This window comes from Epinephelus lanceolatus, chromosome 21, assembly GCF_041903045.1.
Source record: "Epinephelus lanceolatus isolate andai-2023 chromosome 21, ASM4190304v1, whole genome shotgun sequence".
NCBI lineage: Eukaryota > Metazoa > Chordata > Actinopteri > Perciformes > Serranidae > Epinephelus > Epinephelus lanceolatus.
Window position 1 is genome coordinate 27,800,992 of NC_135754.1, and position 19,552 is coordinate 27,820,543.

At 42.6% G+C, this 19,552-nt stretch overlaps 1 protein-coding gene across 2 annotated transcripts; it reads right to left on the bottom strand.

The window, feature by feature from the left end:
• Positions 1-904: 904 nt before the first annotated feature.
• On the bottom strand, positions 905-18,496 carry sncgb (synuclein, gamma b (breast cancer-specific protein 1)). 2 transcript variants are annotated; one of them, XM_033612001.2, is made up of 6 exons: positions 18,004-18,340; positions 12,183-12,224; positions 10,989-11,116; positions 8,486-8,503; positions 3,924-3,965; positions 905-2,371 (listed from the first exon to the last, which is right to left on the bottom strand). In XM_033612001.2, exons 1-6 carry the CDS (start codon positions 18,122-18,124, stop codon positions 2,363-2,365), a joined length of 360 nt encoding a protein of 119 aa, XP_033467892.1. In that variant the 5' UTR covers positions 18,125-18,340; the 3' UTR covers positions 905-2,362. The 2 variants fall into 2 exon arrangements, with proteins under 2 accessions (XP_033467892.1, XP_033467893.1); XM_033612002.2 differs by lacking the exon at positions 8,486-8,503 and having other exon boundaries at positions 18,004-18,496.
• Between the last annotated feature and the right edge of the window lie 1,056 nt (positions 18,497-19,552).

Below are 19,552 nucleotides of genomic sequence, written 5' to 3' on the forward strand. Positions count from 1 at the left end.
ATGTGAGCAGAGGAAATCTCAGCTAGTCGCTAGGCTAATTTATACAATGTAAAATGCCATAGACTTGTGCTAATAACGTTAGCATGTTGTATTTGTTTGGAAAACGTGCTTAGTATAAGACAGTTGTTTTGTCAGTGAACCTTGTGAGTTGTAATGGAGCCAAATTTTGTACCGTTACCTTTGTTAAATGTTGCTGTTGTCCCTGGCTTCAGTTGAGAGGAGGGAAAGTTTGCTGGTCGCTAGGCTAATTTATACAATGTAAAATGCCATAGGCTTGTGCTAATAACGTTAGCATGTTGAATTTGTGGGGAAAATGTGTCCAGATAAAGACAAGTGTTTGTCTGTGAATGCTGCGAGTTATAGTGAAGCTGATTTGTGTACTTGTGTTTGAAATTGTCTCTATTAAGCCATGTTTAATGTGTGTTTAATGTGTGTTTTGAATCAACTAAACTTTACGGCACGTCACAGAAACCTCCACCGCCGACTAGTGTTTTAAAGGTGTAACTGCAGAGTGACACAGACACACCACCGCACAAGTATAAATGCTCACAACGGCGTAGGTCACGTACGCAGGCTACAGCGTAGGGTCTGCCGCATAAGTATAAATCCTGCTTCACAATGGCACTAAACATGTCTGTAATATTACAGGGGGCACACAAAAAGCATAAGTTATGATTTTATGGCACCTGGTAGCCTAAAAACATGCTGGTTTCACTACAGAGAAATATCACATTTTAGCTGAGTGCATTACTCACACAAAACCTTCCCATAAAAACTTAAGTGTATTGTGAAAATATAATGATAATAAAAATGCAACATCCTTAAGCCATTTTTGGCATTACACCTTGTTTTAGCTGCAGTACTCCTATTACCAAAACCAACATTACAGATGGCTTTCCTTTCCTTTTCCTCTTTTGTTTAAATCTTTACTCTGCCCACCCTCATTATCTCAGACCAATAAAAATGATTGTTTTATGCACAGCACCTTTTTAGTAACAATGCAATAACATGTTTGTCGACTTGCTGCTAATATTTAAAGAGCCAGACATGTAAAACCATATTTGTCCCATTTTACCCGACTTCACCCTGCTCCTTTGCAGGTCACAGTTCAAAGCTGAACTCCAGGTGATGCGCAGATGCAAATCTGTTTTTCCATCGGAAGCGTATATTTTATTTTCCCCTTCGCTCACTTTGAATGGAAGTAAACGGGGGCAAATTTCACTCATGTGTGACTGTGCCCTTAAAGAACCAAAATCTGCTTGTTGTCTCGCTTCGGCTTTGCTTATTTAGCCACAAATATTGAACGTTACAGAGAAATTGTGTGAAAATCTGAAACTAAACACCAACTTGCTCGTTTTCTCATGCATCACAAGAACACAGTTCAAAGTTTCCGCTCTAACAGCTGAGAGAAATGAGCATTGTGTATTGCTTCCTGGTTAATAACCCTGTTTCTAATATCGAGGCCAAACTCACACAAAGCCATACAAAGCTACACAGAATAGCTGCTACTCTACAGTTACAACACGAGACAAGTCATTCTACACATCTGTGCATGCAGTCTACTGTAGCTAACTAACTAACTACTGCACACATAACAGAAGGATATCTGTCCTTGATGCACCATTCCCTGCACAAGCCTCTGGAGATTTATTTTATATGCCAGCAGCTACACATGCACACACACACACACGTAGATAAGCTAACATGGACACACAGGCACACAAACAGCAGATCACACACCCTCTCATACCCTGCCTCAGTCACTCAGTGACTTATTGTTATTGTTAAGGAATGCAGAGGCTTAACTGTATTTACACACCCAAAAAATTCCCAATGGTTGCCCGGTGTGTGTGGCTGTGCTGGCATTTGCGGTATGTACTGTATGTGTGTGTGTGTGTGTTTAATGCGTGTGTTAAGTGAAGGTGTGTCTCTTTGTTTGTGTGTACGTGTGTGTTTGTGAGATTTCCCTATCGGTTGGTAGGCGAGGGTGGTTGGCGAGGGGAGGGGGGACTGTAACAACACCAGGGTTCATATCAGGACGACACTAACACACAGGTGAGGCGGAGACGGGCAGTGGAGGAAAAGCTACAGGCTGAAGAAAATCAGAGGGGAGGAGACGGGGTGAGGACAGGTGGCAGCGGGCTGCTGCTGCTGGGAGGGTGGGGGTGAAGGGGGGCATCACAGAGTGACGAGGCAGAGGGGGAGATAGGGGCTGAGGTGCGGCATCCGGAAGAGTCTGTTTCAGTTGATTTTGGTTCTGTAAAGTCACAAAAAAATATGTTGAACATCTGGAGTCTGGTACAGCGAGGCAAGGGGAGCGAGGGGCCGCTGGAGAGCACGGGAGGGAAGGTCCTGAAGACGACTAATAACCCTGGAAGAAAGGAGGGAGGGAGGAAACACGTCAGTTGTGGGAGACATACTCAAATTCTTTAGTTGGATAAAAGTAGCACACCACAATGTCAGAAAAATAGGCCTTTAAATGTTAAAAGGGCACTCTGCGGAGATTAACTATCAAGATCAGCTTACTGGTTACTGAGCAGTAGTGGAAAGTAACTACGTACATTTACTCAAGTACTGTATTTTAACCCGTTCAGATCCTCCTCAGAGTGAATTTAATGTTAGGGTCCACTGCATTAATGTGTTCCGTGAAGGTTTCCACTTCCTCAGTTTTGATCTTGACCCAGGTGTCGTCCACATACCTGAACCAGTGGCTAGGAGCAGTTCCTCTAAAGGTGGTCAGAGCTCTCTTCTCCACATCTTCCATGTAAAGATCGGCCACTATAGGGGACACCGGTGAGCCCATAGCACAGCTGTGCTTTGTCTGTAAAAACTAGCCTCGGTTTTTATTCACTCTGAATTTTGTCTGGATTCTGGTTCCGGTCTAGAGAGCGGATGCAGAATTCACCAAATTCACCAAAGTAAAACTTTAAATTCTGGCGCACCATCGATTTGGGGTGATGAGGGGTGTAAGAAAATCTATTAACTTAATGGCTTGGGGCTTTTCTTGTAAATTATATTCTTTAAATTAAAAGTTTCACCGCATTTTTATTAGCTTGGTGCTTTTATTTTGACGGAAAGGCGCAGCCATCGAATTCCGGATCCTGTCTCACTTGCCCTGGTTCCGGTTCCTTACCAAAATGGCCACTAACGGCCCCAGACTAGTAGAAACCCTCGTTGTACTTGAAGTGGGTGGTGGTCAAACTACGATCCAGCAGGTCACAAATGTGGTCTGGGTGAAGTTGGTCCTGTCTGGAAGGGAGCTGTCTGGTAGCAGATGTGTCCTCACAGTCTTAACTGCTTCTTTGATGGGAATGCAAGTGAAAAGTGAAGTGATGTCGTATGATACCATAGTTTTGTCAGAGTCCAGTGTTATCTCTCTGGTCTTGTTGGTAAAATCCCGAGAGTTCCTTACATGGTGTGGACTGTTGCCAACCAGGGGAGCTATGCTATGCTATTTATGATCAGTAATGTTTGTGGTTTGATATGGCAACAAATTTGACCAATTTTATCAACAGTAACAAGATAAGATGCTGTTAATTAGGAGGTACTCAGTTGAGGACATTGGGACTTTACTGTTGTCTTGTTTGAAGACACTGGGCCTTAATTATCATTGACAAGGTTTAGGGTTTTTTTTTACACTTATCGGGTACTACTGATCCCAAATAGCTAGATGAAAATAAAAATACATACCAAACAGTAAGTTCGGGTCTCAGGCGGATATACATATACATGTGGTAGAACAAAGTACAAAGTCTTACATAATCGAAAAACCTTGATAAAGAAGTCATAAAGAATCACAGAGTGAGTAAATGTATTTAGTTTCTCTCCACCTGCACTTAGCCAAATGAGTCACATAATTTGATTTAACTGAGCTGCTTCTCATAAATGATCTGCTGTGCTTTGATACCAACTTGTTTTCTTACCTCTCCTCCTTCCCCACCCTGCTCCATTCCACCATATTCTCCCTGCCAGAAGAAACAAGAAGAGTGAGAACAAGTTAGACACATAAAAAGAGGTGGAGTGGAGATGATGAAAGGATGAGGTGATGGCAGGGCGGAGGGGCCTCAAGCACCGAAGGCCATCTAGCTTTCGTTTTCCTCCAACTCTGATGTAATAAAGCAGTTAAGACTACAAAGACCATGCTGTAGGATTGACTCGGGTCTTATTATCATGCTCAAGAGTTCCAAGGGGGTTCGGTTAGTTGATTAGAGCTTTACAGCATGTTGCCGGGCTCCAGGTGCACAGGCCTTGCTCAGCCTGAGCAGTGCATGAAGCCATTTTGGTGCATGCCATGAATATATTCACTTGCTAATCTGACGTGCTGGAGATGTGGCTTAGCACTTGTAGGTTACTTAATGCTACCCAGGAGAGCTACATGGTTAGAAATGGAGAGTTTTAGTATCATTGTTGCCTAAACCACACCAGTGAGTGCGCGTCTGAGAGGTCAGAGGAAAATGTTTGCTATATTCAGAGTAGGAAATTGTGACATGTTTTTATGCTGTTAAACCATCAATGGAAACAATAATAATGGAAGCAAAAAGAGACATAAGTATTTGAATTTTACAGCCGCTGAATACTTAATTGTAAAAGGTAAACATCTCTGGATTCATGATTTTGAAATATTTAACTTTGAAAAACGTAGCTAAATTTATTTGTTCTGAATTTACCACTTTGAAATTAAAACATGAAATTTTAGTTATTTGCAATTTAAAAACTGAATTTGCATATATTTTTTGTCAATGTTCAGAAATTTAGATAAAAAAAAAAAAAAAAGAAAGTTTCAGAATTTCCAAAATTAGATTCAGGTTACTCAGGTCGTCTCACAGCAAGAGGGTTGCTGGTCCAGTGTGGGTTTCTCCAGGTACTCCAGCTTCCTCCCACAGTCCAAAGACATGCAGGTTAACTGGTGACTCTAAATTGTCCGTAGGTGTGAATGAGAGTGTGAATGGTTGTCTGTCTCTATGTGTCAGCCCTGTGATAGTCTGGTGACCTGTCCAGGGTGTACCCTGCCTCTCTCCTAATTTCAGCTGGGATAGGCTCCAGCCCCACTGTACTCATGTCTCTTATTTGCTTCCACATTTATCCAAATACTTCAGCATGTTTTGTCCATTTTAATTTCAGAAGCATCACAGCAGCTTCTGTTTCTTCTTTCCCCTGCTGACGCTCACTTAGTCTGTTGTGGGCTCTTAGCTAATATACACTGAGTTACCAGTTTATTAGGTACACTTGTGCCATTTAATGTAACCCAACACAACAGTCCTGCAGTAAATCCTACCGTAAAACATTCTGCAGGAAAAGTCAGATTTATTGCAGGTTAACTGGATTAGATTGTACAGGCATAACCAATAAACTGGTAACTTTGTGCATGTAGCATGCAGTGTATCCCCCCCCTTTGGCTGCGGTCGAATAGTCAAGAAAAATTACATCTTCCATCTTCCTAAAAACTTTTGCTTGACCTCAATGGAAAATGTCATGGGGTCAAAGAAAGATGGATAAGAGAATTCATGATGACTAAGAAGAAGATAACCTCTGTGCTAAAAGAATCCAACTTCACTTACACTAAGCTACGTAATTATGCAATGTTGTTGACATGGGTCTCCTGTGCATGGTGAAACTACAATATGCTACTACTTACGAAGATGGACTATGAAAAGTGTATCTTAGATGTCCCTTGGACTCTTCTAGTATTTTTCTGATCAGTCTAACATGTTTTTTGCAAAGTTTTACATTCCTACAAGTAAAGTTGAGTGACTAAAACCTCACCTTCACATTTTCAAGAAAGGAAGTGATCTATAGAGACAGAGCGCAATGCGTCATAATCTGAAAGCCACGCCCCCAAAGGGGAAACAAGGCCAAAGATACTGTACTATAACAAGATGGCCCACCTACAATATACCCCTATTGTATGAAATGGTATACATTTCCGGTCTCCTACGTAGGCGTTGTCCCCCGTAACCCAATCAAAGATGATGGAGAACCGCCAATCCCGTTGTCGGATACGACATGAAACTACTCCAGTTAGCTCAATCATGTTGTAACTAAGACATCCACTGGAAAAAAATATTTTTTTAATCCAGTATCTTTGGTAAAACTGCACTGATTTCAGCACCAGAGAGGAGCTTTCTGTTGCCAGATCTTGCGAGAGTGTGTTTTGGTGCATTTTGGTGTCGGAATGTTCTGAAAATATGTGGCTTGTGATAAATGGGTCCAATATTTGCTTCCGTGACTATGGGGCGAAAGAATCAGCCATAATCTGTAATCACGTTCATTTCTCCCACTGAAGTCAATGGACTCAGGACCTGCTGTTAGTCTCCTAAAGGGGCGTGGTGGTCGCGAACCCCACGTGACACTGATACAGGAAACTGACTTGCAGTGGACCGTCTTGGTTTATCCACTGTCTTTGACGAGGCCCGCTTTCCCCTCCATTCCCCGCCTGCTGAGTTTTCACTAAGCCCAAATGCCGAAAAGTTGCTGTGTGGTGGGCTGCACGGCCAATAAAAACCCAGAGCTTAGCTTTTATCAGCTGCCGAGCAGAAAAATGGAACCTTGTAGAAGACAAAAATGGATACAGACAATAAAACGTGAGGCTTCAACAGGGAAGAAATTGTGGAGCAAACACTTTGTCAAACCCTCCAAATGTATTTTTTAGAGTAACAGTTAACTGTATTTATGTCCATAAGCTAAAGCACTGACAGTATGAATGCAAATTCTGTTATAATTGTGCCCAGCGCTCCGCGACTCAAGCAGTCCATTCCAGCGGTCCGCTCTAGCACCTCTATCAATCTACCAGCATGTAGAGGCATGTCTTAAAACAACAACGTGTGCCAGTAGGAGCAGGCTGACGGCTGTTCACTGCACAGCAAACAATAAAAAAAAAAAAAAAAAAAAAACAACACAGAATTGCAAGTGAGAATGGGGAAAGAAGAAGTCTGTGGCTCACAGCCATCAAACGGCAGGGTACAGACGGAAAGCCTGTCACTACACCTAGCATTACATCTGTGGCAGGCACTTCATCACAGGTTAGTTGGCTAATGTTAGCTAGCTAGCTAAAGTCAGTTGATCTCAACAATAACATGAGATATTCAAAGCCAAGAAGTTAATTCTAATGAATGTTGAGTAATGAATCGACAGGACATGAATTGAATGAATGAATTGACAGGGTCATTCGTCCACACAGAGGCTAGACTCACATGTCAGTCTTTAGACGCTTTGCTTAACTAAAGACTGATGTCTTTCTCCCTGATTTTGTGTTTAGATGGGCGGATACAATTTCAGAGTTTAAAAAAACTCCCTTCGTTGCAGAACCAATAGTAAATCCGCAGGGCGGTCCTTCGGTGGCTCGCTGAACTCTTGTGCTCATAAACATAGTCCAACTAGAAACATGTGTAGCAGTACAAAATGGCTCAAGTCACTGTAAGTCCTTCATTTCCACAATCTTGTTGACTGAGCACACGTTTGATAAAACGGAGTTAAATCTCTTGGCATCTATTTTCAAGCTCTCTGTGTGTTTGTTTCCTTGCGGACGAGAAAAGGGGGAGCGCACATTTCCAGGAGGGCGTGTCCTTTTCAAAAATGCAAGAGGCGTTGCTTTGTTGCTGGCCGTTTTCGCCGGTGTGTTAAACACACTTTAGAAAGGAGTGTCCCCAGACTATCAGAAGCCGGAGATCTCTGAATGTCTGGTGGCGAGACTACACAGAGGCTGGCAGCTGAAAAGGGCACACACCTCCTATCATTTTAACTTTCTCGTCGTACCGAAGGCGATCAGGACCTCTTAAACTCTCTCCGTTGCATGTAGCCTGACTGGCCATTTCATCCGAAGGGGAAAGACTCAACTGATTTGTTTTGATTTACACTTTATGTGTGTGAAGAGCTCTGCCGCCAGTCAAAATCCCATGTTTCTATCACCTATGACATCACCGGCGCGCGACCTGTTGTAGCCCTGTTGAAGTCATGTATTGCACTGACTTTAATTTGGGAAACTAGCTTAGCTCTGAAGAAGCACAGAGGTATTTTAAAAGAAGCACAGGAGCAGCACACTGATGATGTCAGAGGACTGCAATGTTTGTCCAGGAGCACGATGTGGGATGTTGATCCAGGATCATGCCCAACTTGGCAAAATCACATTGCGCATAATAGACATATGGCTTGTTTTCATGAATGGCAAAATGGCGTGTCACTTGAACTGTTGCTGCTGCAAGCTAACGTGGGACGGCACTATCTCCTTTCCTTTCGTAAAGGATGGTCCAGTGTATCCTATGCAAAAGGAGATCAGAAAGGAAGCACTGAGGCACCTTTCCTTAGCATTTAAAGATTTCAACCAGCTCTTGTCATGGCTGCCACTTAGATACTTTCAGGTCATGACACTCAGTAAGGAACCTTCCTAAGAAAAAAAAAAAAGACCATTCCACCGCAGCCCGTGTTTCTCCTTCACTCCAGCCCACCCCAGCATGACCTATGACCCCACACTGCTCTGTCCAATATGCACCTCGTATACAGGCTCCTCCTATCAGGGAAACACAGATGAGACACACAACATGAACAACACAAGCAGAGAACAACAGCGACACAGAACGACACACAAGACAGAAGCACTGCCACAGTATTGTGACAAAAGAAGTGACACACAAGACAAAAAATTTAAAAAAAAAAAAAAAAAAAAGACATGCATAAGGCACAAAAGTTAGATGAAGGCCATCTAACATCTGAGTCAAGTGTCACGAAGTAAACAAATAACTGTAATATAACTGTGTGGTATACGTGGGCTTTAATGGAGGTGGCATATTTTAAGACCAGGTTAAAACAGTACATAGTTACTAAAACAGTGCAAATACATAATAATTCACATTCTCATGTTGGTCCTTTTAGTGACAACTGACTGATGAATCAAAATAAACACTGCTGATGATCAATTAATAATTTAAGTAAAGCTAGACTGATAAATCAACCACACTAATATAAGTTACAAGAAGATCTGTTACAGAAATTTATCTGTATCAAGATTGTTTCATCTATTTTATGCTTTTTTTTAAAAAAAAATATATATTGGCTGACTTATTCAATAAAAATATCGATACCAGTCTCTGCCTCAAAAATCCAGTATGCCACTGTAAATGCCAGATTTAGTTTGGTCAGCTACACTTTTCTCCATCAACTGTACCCAATCCCTCAAAAGTTACACTGGTATAATCCTACAATTCCAAATATCTGTTTCAGATGGCACTGCACAAAATTAACATTTTGATTTGTGTGACACACTCACTAAAATGATGCACACAAAATTCAATTTCTCTAAGGAAATGTTTAAATTTGAAACTCAATCAAAGCTCGGGGATATTTATCGGTATAGCTCCTGCTGTTTCCTGGAAGCATATTGCATTAAGCAGGGGTCGTATTCACAGACATTCTGAGAATATTCTCACAGAGTTCCTCACTTAGCCTAAAACCTTTAGTAAGGAGTCCCAGTTTAGCGTGATTTAGGAAAGTTCGCAGAGCAACTCTGAGGAAAGGAAGTGACAGAAACTTTTACCCCAGGAAGGAGGTGTGATCGACCCTGTTGGTAGGTATGATGCATTCTTTTAACAGATGTGATTAGTTGTCAGGTGGCCACCATTTTCCCCTCTGATTAAGAAACTCTTAAACCTCTTAAAATTCCTCCTCCCTGCTCCTAACAGTTTTTCACCTTCTGAGTTCTTTTAAGGTCTGAGATGCTCCGTGAATAACTTTTATCTTTACCAGGACCTAGTCTTAACTTTAAGGGGAAATTCTAAGAAAACGTCACAATGAATTTTCTTTGAAAGAATTTTGTCACTAGGAATGACTCTACGAGTAAGCTTTATGAATACGGCCCCTAGAAGTCAGATTCCCCCCTCTCTATATCAAAGTGGACATCAGAAATGATGATCTGTATACCTCTAGAGAAGATCATCTATGTCCTGAAAAACAGGTGCGATGCCTTTTCAAAGATCTGGCAGCCTTTCATTGAATATATAGAAACATTACCTTAATCAACTGTGGATTCACTGTAATCTCTGAACTGGCTCCATTGTAAGCTAATAGTAATGCTCAGGTACAATGGTTGAGATATTTCAGTGATAAGAAGAGTCACAAAATACGTTTTTTTTTTGTTGTTGGTTTTTGTTTTGTTTTTTTGTAATAGGTTCATTTTGTCACTATTTTATACACTGGTGTTTCCCAGTCTTTTTCCTGAAGGGACCCCTTTTCTATCAGAGTAAACTGACGACCCCTGACTAAGGGACATATTTCATGGATATATCATATTATATTCAATGCATAATAATTACAGTACAGCACAACGGATAATCTGTTCAATTAACCCAAATTATCTAAACTTCACAAATAACAATTTCATTTAGTTTTCCTCACAGAAATGAATGAAATCCTGAAATCTTTGCTGTATATATAGTTTCAAAGTTATCCAACACCCCTTGAAATCAAGAAGGCCCCGCGACCCTTTGTGAAACTTTGGCAACCCTCAACAGGGGTCGGGACCCACAGGTTGGGAACACTGAATTAATCAAAAGAAATCTGAGGATTAATTGACATAGGCTGCATTGGAGCTCTAATCCACTTATCTTAAATACCACTAAATAATTGGATGAGGTGCATCCTAATAAATATGAACAGAATCATCAAGAGATTATGTATTAATTTCACAGAAAGCATTGCTTTGATGTATAATTTTGTTGAACAGAGGAAACTGTAAATGAGATTTCTTTAACTCTCTGGAGGTCTCTGATGTGTTTAATGTGGGGAAACAGCTCCATCTAGTGGCTGGCGTTAAACCAGCTGTCTATAAAAGATCACTGCATCAGTTTCAGGCTGACTTAAACTTGAGTCTGGACCTGCGAGTCTGTCGGAGCTTGTTGGAGCAGAAAATCACTCAAAGTTCAGATATTTTCATGGTGCTGCACACAGACATGTTTCTGTGGAGGCCGTTGGTGTAACCCAGTGTTATTGTGGTAACTGACCTGGCTGACCAGCCCGGTTGATGCGGCGACATTCTCGACCCCTTCCACTGTTGCCTGTGACACTTCATTGGCCCCAGCAACCGCTGTGTCTCCAACAATGTTGGCCTGGTCCACAGTCCTGTTGGCCACTGAGACGGGGGGGGGGGGTTAATGAAGCTGAAACACACTCAAATTATGTACAATGACAAAACACACACACCACCTGTATACTGACCTATCAAGAGACCTGGATACAGCATTCTAGGCAGGGCCTGTTCGTTCCTACCAAAGTTGCTCAGTGACTCATGAAGCCATAAAGCTTTGACTTCCCAGGTATTAAATTACCCAGATATTTCACATCAACGGGCCAATAGAGCAAGCATATTGGCATCTTCACGCACAACAGGCTAACTTCAGCCGGCCAAGCGGCTTGCTTCCCCTTTATCCCTCTGCTGACTTGAGTGGGGATACAATGATTTCAACATGGGGCTCTTCTGGACTTTCCAAATGTTATTGGATCAAATGAATAACAAGAAAGAAGTCATTTTGTGGGGGTTGTGACATTCAAAGAAATTAATCCACTGATTTACAGATGGGGAAAAAGGGACATGGGAAAAAGTCTTTTTGGGCCCAATGGCATCAGGTGCCATGAACTGTAGTGACAGTTTGTCACGCTATGTCAAATTGGCGTCAAAGTCCAGCCCACTTTCTTGGGGTCATGCTCTTTGGTGCAGGTAAGGAAATCAACCAGATGTTCATTTGCCAAACCAACCGATTAGTCTTTGCCCATTAAGTCTTTTCTATTGAAAAAACAAAAACTACAGTTTGAAAACACTTGCAACAAAGCAAAATCTTTGCAAACTTTTTTTTCTCTCAGTTTTACAAGAGAAAGGCCATAAAGATTAAGACTAACTGGTCGACTAGTTTGGGAAATGTATGTTTGATTAATCACCCCACCTCCATTAAAGAGCAGGGCTGTGGATAACAAAGTCCCAAAATGAAGCTATGGAGATGATTTTAATTCACATTTTGGTATCGTCCTGGGCAAAGACAGCAAACACCTGTAAGATCACAGAAGAACATCTGCAGATACAAACCACTGCCAGATAATATTTGTATCCCCCCTAAGGTTTGTGCTAAGACGTCACAAATAGAATTAGTAAATGATAACTAATAAAAATTAAAAAAGGCTAGCAGGTAAACAGCTTCTCTTACCTGTGTTTACTGATGACACAACTCCCTCCTTTGTCTTACTGCCTGAGGATCAAAGAGAGAATACAATTACACCCATGAAAATAACTTACTCTCCAACCTCCTGAGACCCTGTGTCCTCATATGAGGACGTCACATTTTGGGTTAACCAGACCTTGTACTTCATTCTACTTAACTCAGACCTGTTGTCCTCGTTCGTGGACACTTCTTTGTGCCATCTGGTGGTAGTATGAGCACAATACATTATGTAAAAACAAGATGGCAGCCATCTCTGCCAAGTCAGTCTGCAGCTGATCACGACACAAAAGTGAACAAGGTCCAAAACTAGGGCATGACCAATAAGGATTTTTTGGGGCCGATGCTGATTCTGATATTAGGGAATAAAAAAATCTGATAACCGATACACTGGCCGATTAAATTTTTACATTTTTCAATTTAAACCCCCCGAAATACCTGCTTTTGATGGCTTAAATATAGTTCAAACACTTGTTACAAAGATATAAATTGAAGGAAGAACATTTTACTATTTTCAAATACTTTTATTATCAGAAATTGTGTGGAACAAGCAGCATATGAACAATTTGAACACAAGAAAATCAAAAATATGATGTGCAAAAAGGCAGTAAACCTCTGGGAAATAACACAAGGACATCATTTCTAAGTAAAACACCATATTCCCTGCATTTTATTAGTGATGAAAATATAAGTGTTAACATCGGCATCAATTGGCCAACTTTTGGCCTAATATTGACTATAATCGGCTGATTAAATCGGCCGGCCGATAAATCGGTTGGGCCCTATCCAAAACCTGATCACATTTAATGGTTGAAACTTATACATGATTGATAACTTTTGTAGTTTGATATGCCCTACGCTCATAGGTGCTATATCGTATATCCTACTCTTTGTGGGTGTGAAGCCTTACAGACTCGTTGAGGTCACGACGAGTCATGACCCACCTGACCGTCATGTGGGTCGTTAGGGTTAGGTGAGACCAGCTGTGAATGGATATGAAGTCGCCTGGGGAGGGATCCCAGGACTGCACTGTAGGTGGATAAGTGGTGTCATAGGCCACCTCCTCTGTTTAACGATGGTCGTTCTAGTTTGACGTAGATGAAGAAGCATGAAAGAAACCCTCTACGTCAAACTGGAATGACTGTAGTTAAACAGAGGAGGTGACCTACGACACCATTTATCACCTACCTACAATGCAGTCTTGGGATCCCTCCCCATTCACACCTGGTCCCATCTAACCCTAACGACCCACATGATGGCCAGGTGGGTCAACGACTCACATGTGACCCCAACAACTCTGTAAGGGTTCACACCCACACAGAGTTTAAAGCCTGCGACTCTGCACCAGTCCTTTAGAACTGAACAAACTTCTTGGATGAGAGGTGAAACGTCTTCAAATAACGCAAGAAAGTCCAGTTGCCTACGATAAAGCACTTATGATTACCATGACCTGGATGACTGAGAATCTTCACCAAAGATTTGCCCTACAAATTTTTGGCAATTTTAGCAACAGTAAAAAGCTAAGACATTGATAATTAGAGAGTACTTGTTTAAGGACACTGGGACTTTATTATCGTTGACAGTGTTTAGTTTTTTATACTTATCAGGTCCTACTGATTCCAAATAGCTAGGAGAAATTAATGGAAATGTTACAAATTTTACAATTCCTATGTTTGTTTGTCATGTTGCAGGTTTTCATTGTTTTAGTTACATTTTCTTTTGATTAATTCTATATTGTGTAATTGTTTATTTTTTGTTTCTTTATTTAGTGACGGGTGATTAAGATGTGAGCATTTAGATTAGTTTTACTCATCAATAAATCAAACAGTGACCCTTACTGTACACCTAACTGATGTTTTGATAAATGTATTAATTCATCTTGTAGTATTCAGAAGACAATTTGTTGAAACCATGATAATCATGGGACGTTGCTGATACAATTAAAATGTAAACATTCATCCCTTTACTTTCACTTTGAAAAACAAATTTTTGGATGTTCATTTTCATACATTTTAAATACCAACATGTACTAACATGAACTGTAACATGAACTGTAGTTCGAATATTCTTACTAACATTTATCCTCCCTTTTTGAACATTTATTAGCAGCTGTTTTCTCACAAGTACTCTGACATATCCCTGCTGAAGATGTCAGGTCAGCAGTCTTCATTGTTCTTTCTAAAATTTCATTTATAGGGCCAGTGTATAGAATTCAGGGGCATATATTGGCAGAAATGGAATATAAAGTAATAGTTTGGCATTTGGATTTCACATCAGTAACCATAGTTAGAGTCCCCTTCGCAACAAGACCATCGGAAATACAGATTTTTTATATGTTAAACTGCTTTATTTAATGTTTGTACCGGTTTAAGTCACCAGGTGTGTTTGTTTTGGAGAAGAGGAGACCTCTGTGGATAATTCAGCTCCCGGTAAAAACTTCCTCAACATTGAACACTGAAGGAATTCTAACCGGGAGAAGTTTCAGCTGGTTGCAATCTGCAATTTTTCACCACTAGATGCCACTAAACTCCCTAAATCTCTCACACAGTTTCTTCAAAGACTTGGTGTCCTTTCACTAATGCATTTCCCTGGATTCTAAAGGTGAGCGTGGTTGGATTATTCAATTTTCTGTTCTCTCTCCCTCTCACTCTCTGTCTCTTGATAAAGCTTAGCTGTGTTTTGTGAAAATACTGGAAAACATCTTGTGAACAGCGGCACCTCTCTGCATTTCCCTCTCTGCTCCCCAGCACTGTGCTCATTATAGTATGATCCCAAGCAGATTAAAATGTGGTTATATAATCTGCCAGAGTGAGGGATAGAAGGAGGGAAATATCTGCTCTAAGAGATGAAAGGGACGGGAGGAAGGTAGAAACTAAGGGAGAATAAATCTGCGGAATGACACGATTTCGTGCACACCGACTGTCCCCTCTTTTACACAGATGCTGCCATTTACGGTATCCTGCATCCACCCATCCTCTCTTTCACTCTCTCCCTCTGTCTCCTGCTTCCCTCCATCTCTCTGCACACTCCCTGTTCTACATGTGCCACGTGCCTGAGTACTGAGCAGTACTGCAGTACAGCCCAACACACACACACACACACACACACACACACTGCAATGACACAGCTTCTTCTTCCCAGTCAACAGAGGGGAGCCACCATGATGTCACCATGAATACCTGTATGTGAACCTGTGGTGATCTCTCTGTCACCATCATACAGAACACACAGTTATCTATGAAGATGAAGATTACATTTGGGCAGACGCAGTTCCAGCTGATGCACAGGACACCGCTCAGCATATAACCAGAAATAGAAAGACATTTATGAAATAATATCCAGATCGAGAGCTTGACTCAATACATAAGGACTGCACGGATTAGAGTGTGTGAATTATTTTTCCTGTTATGAAATTACGTGCAAATATATGGCTTTAGTTTTCCAGAGAGGGATTTGTGCTTTTGCTCAGACATGTCCCGGATTCAATGAGAGATCTTATCAATGATGACATTTGCACCAATGTAACACATAATATATGCACTGAGATGTTCACATTTGATACAATTACTACATATATATGTACAAAAGAAAGCTGTGTAAGAGAGGTAATGAGCTGAGGGCTCCATAAACCCATGATTAAAAAACAAGAACAACATAAATCATAATAAATAAGGGATGTAAAGGCAGTTACAAATCAGTGTTGAAATTATTTAATAGCCTGACTGCAGAAGCATAAATCCCTGTCTGGAAGACTGACCAAAGACAGTTTTTAATATCGTCGCAGAAAATCAGCATCCTGAATTTTTTTTCTTGTGTATTATTGATGAGACTTTTGGGAGTATTATTCATTCATTAAAAACATGGACGGTACAGTGCTTCCGTCCTAATCAACCAACCCTTAAACTGGACTTAAAGGGGGACACAGGGGACACGTCCCTCTCAATATTTACAGCATGTGCATTTGTCCCCCACAGTAAAAACATTAAAGAGGCAGAGGACTTTCATTTGATGCAAGAAAGGCATAAATTGCTGCGTAAACATTTACTGGAGTGTCTGACACTCAGTATTTCCTGGGGGAGGACCTCCAACCTCCCCTGTTTCACATATGTGTTGAAACCGTGTTGAAACAAAATTTACGCCCTCGCATCCAGCTGTCCGACCGGCTTCGGCCTGTTTGTGAACGCAGGCGTGCAGACCTTGATACTGTGTACCCACACTCAAACGCTGACGTATGCACTCTGCTGCAGGCAGTTACAGTGGTTTATCGGCGCCATCGACCCTCCTCACTTCAGCGATCACATCCCCCCACTTCGTGATTTGCGTTACCATTTTCTTTTTCCTCCATTTACTTTGCTCTACATCTCGAAGTCACCCCATCTTCTCCTTTACCTGAGCTTGTCACCAACCTGCACTCTCTGCAACATCCAGGTTTCATTTTCCAGTGAGTGTCATCCCTCCACCCTCCGTCATCCCTCTTTCTGCCCCTCCATCTGTTCATACAGGAGCCACGGGACTAGAAGCTCAAAGCTCTTTCTGACATAACACCCCTCCCTTCTCTCCCCCTCTTTTCTCTCCCCCTGCATCCCTCCATCTTTCACGGCGGTGTTGGGGGAAGGGGGGGAGGAAGGTGGTTAGTCATCACAGAAGCACACACTGGCAGGCAAATCCTGCTGCTGCAACGCCACAAACGCGCACGCACACGTTCTTGCATCAACACCAGGATGGGGTGAGGGTGGAGGGTGAGTTGGGAGGGGGGAAGGGGGGTGGGGGGTGGCGGGGTGGTGAGAGCAAATTGCTGCAGTGCTCAAGTGATCCTTGCCCCATCTCACCTCCCTCCCCACTCTCTCAGCTTGGGACTCGTGCACGCATACCGTTGCATTTTTTTCCATCACTGTCATTAAGGTCTTTGAAGCTGCTGTGTGACGGTCAGTTCCGGGAGCCAAAGGGACGGACTGCGGACCACGACGAAGACTTTCATGCCGCTAACTCCTCACCCACCCTCCTACTTTTACAACGCCCCTCCCCTCTCGGGCGGCCTAAAAGCCTGGTACTCGAGGTAACCTTGAGATGTGACGCATTTGCTGCTTGAGCTCAAAGTGCAGGGAACCACAGCGTGACCATAAAGCTTCTGGATCATTCTCAGCATCTTTATTGTGAATGTGTACATTTATCTGCAGATGTACCTCAGGCAGCTTGTCAAATGTAGGTCAACTCTAGTCTGCAAATTTAAAAATGGCAGATAAACTGAGTCTCTGGGGACTTTATCGCTGCACGGAGTCCATCACCGGACGTCCAACTACACAATGTGAATAAAATAGGGCAGGAGATAAAAGCTTGAGGCAGCGCCATCGCAAGATCCTGCAGAATCACTCTTTCCTCTCCTCTTTCTCTTTTACCCCCACCCCCCAAAAAAAGACCAGTCCTCCACCAGCAACTGCCCAGCTCCCCATTTACAACTTTTTCCATCTCTTTCTCCATCTAAGTCCCCCTCCTCAGTCTGTCTATCCTTCTCTCTCTCTCTCAGACCCCCACCCTCTGCCCTGCACCAGTCCTGCAGCAGTATGTGCTCTCTCCATCCCCTCCTTTCTTCCTCCTCCTCCTCCTCCTCCTCCCTCTGTCCCTGTCGCTTCTCACAAGTGTCCCAGACATGGACACCCATGGGACCCCGCCTCAAACAGTGCAAAAACACATGATGCAACAAGACAAATCCAAATATGAGTGCGTCTCCCCCAAACTTACCCACTTTTTTTTTTTTTTTTTTTTTTTTAATAGAACTCGTGCAGCTCCACAGACAAGATGTGTTACGTACCTACATACATCACCCCTTCCTTGGTTTTGGCTGCTGCCTCCTCCATGCCGGCTTTGGTCTTCTCTGCGGCGGCCACCACCCCCTCCTTGGCCATGGAGAACCCCTTCATCAGTACATCCATCTTGGGCGATGAGACGGCTGGGCTCCCCTGCTCCAAACGGGCCTGGCTGGCTGGCTGGCTGGCTGGCTGGTGCTTACAGTGAGCGTGCAGAAGAGATGATGTGAGAGTGTGTGTGCCTTGTGTGAGTATGCGCGTGTGTGCTGGTGGCTCCTCCTCCCTTTTGGTGCTACAGCAGAGGGCTGAGAGAACTGCACAGCAGGGCTACAGCACGCAGACTGAGACACGGGGGGGAGGAAACAGCCGGTATGCACAGAATGGAGAGAGGAGGAGGAGGAGGAGGAGGAGGAGAGACGGCCGGTTGCTGCAGCATTTTCAAGTCATGCTGCAACCCCGGGCTTCAGCCACACCTCCACCCGTCATCCATCTTTCTCCTGATGACTCTCACTCAAGCTCAGTGCAGCCTCCAGCCTGCTGTTTGCATATTCTGATTGACAGTTTGCTCTGGACACACCTTTCTAGATGCTGAGCTTGTGAGCTCTGTTACATAACCAGCAGAGCATCAGCACTGGAAGCAGAGAGGATTTTTCCCCCCACATCATATGCCCTGTGAGATTCTGTCATGTAATCTGTAGTCACACAGCTCGTCCCAAAGATATGACTCGCTCTTCGTTTTTTCCTGAGTATTCCTCACGTTGAGCACCCAGATGTCTGTGCACTGTGTATCACCATTTCATTTAACTGAATTAAGAGAGAAAAAGAGAGCACCTGCAGCCATTGCTAATCCTGTGAGGAGGGGAGAAAATGCTTTGTCATCGCCACCTGAATGAGTCACAACTGCCTCCATGCTCCCCCTCCCCCTCCACCTCCTCGTCCCATTTCTCCCAGACATGCCAGCTCAGCAGAACCGCAATTCTGTGGACACTTCCACATGACAGCCGCTCCATTTTTGTTTTATTTTTGCAAAAATTTGTTTTAATCAAAGAGGAGAAAAGCAGAGCGAAATAATTGTGAACACAAACGAAAACAAGCTGCCGCCTCTCTATATTTTCTTTTTACATTCAGTCCATCAGACAGCCAATAAAACAACACCGAGGAGTAAAGTGATTTTTGGAAGAGTGCAGTTTGCAGAGAGGAGGACCTCTCATATTGCCAGTCTTGCTGTACAGAATCGCACTGCCCTCTGGTGGCCTCAACACATACCACATCATGACACAGCATTATGGTTTACTGATGGTTCTCTTCAGACACGTTAAGGACTATTCAAGCATTTAATAAACAACTATTAAGTCTCAAGTCAGTTTCAAATTAATTTATTAAGTATCAAGAAACTAAAATGTAAATGGTCAACTCCTGGTCGACTCCAATGCTGATTTTTTTTTTTTTTTAATTAAAGATGCACTAATCAATATCCTGCCTCGTGTAATAATGGATCCACAAATGCGTAAGTATGACCTCATGTGTATTTGCTGTGGCGAAACTCTTTACATT

Bases quoted from the DNA above. Each gene is read 5' to 3' on its own strand.
- sncgb (XM_033612001.2), bottom strand. From the start codon at position 18,124: ATGGATGTACTGATGAAGGGGTTCTCCATGGCCAAGGAGGGGGTGGTG. The intron at 12,225-18,003 runs GTACGTAACACA...TTTGATCCTCAG, and splicing joins GGAAGGGGTGATGTATGTAG to GCAGTAAGACAAAGGAGGGA. The intron at 11,117-12,182 runs GTAAGAGAAGCT...CCCCCGTCTCAG, and splicing joins TGTGTCATCAGTAAACACAG to TGGCCAACAGGACTGTGGAC.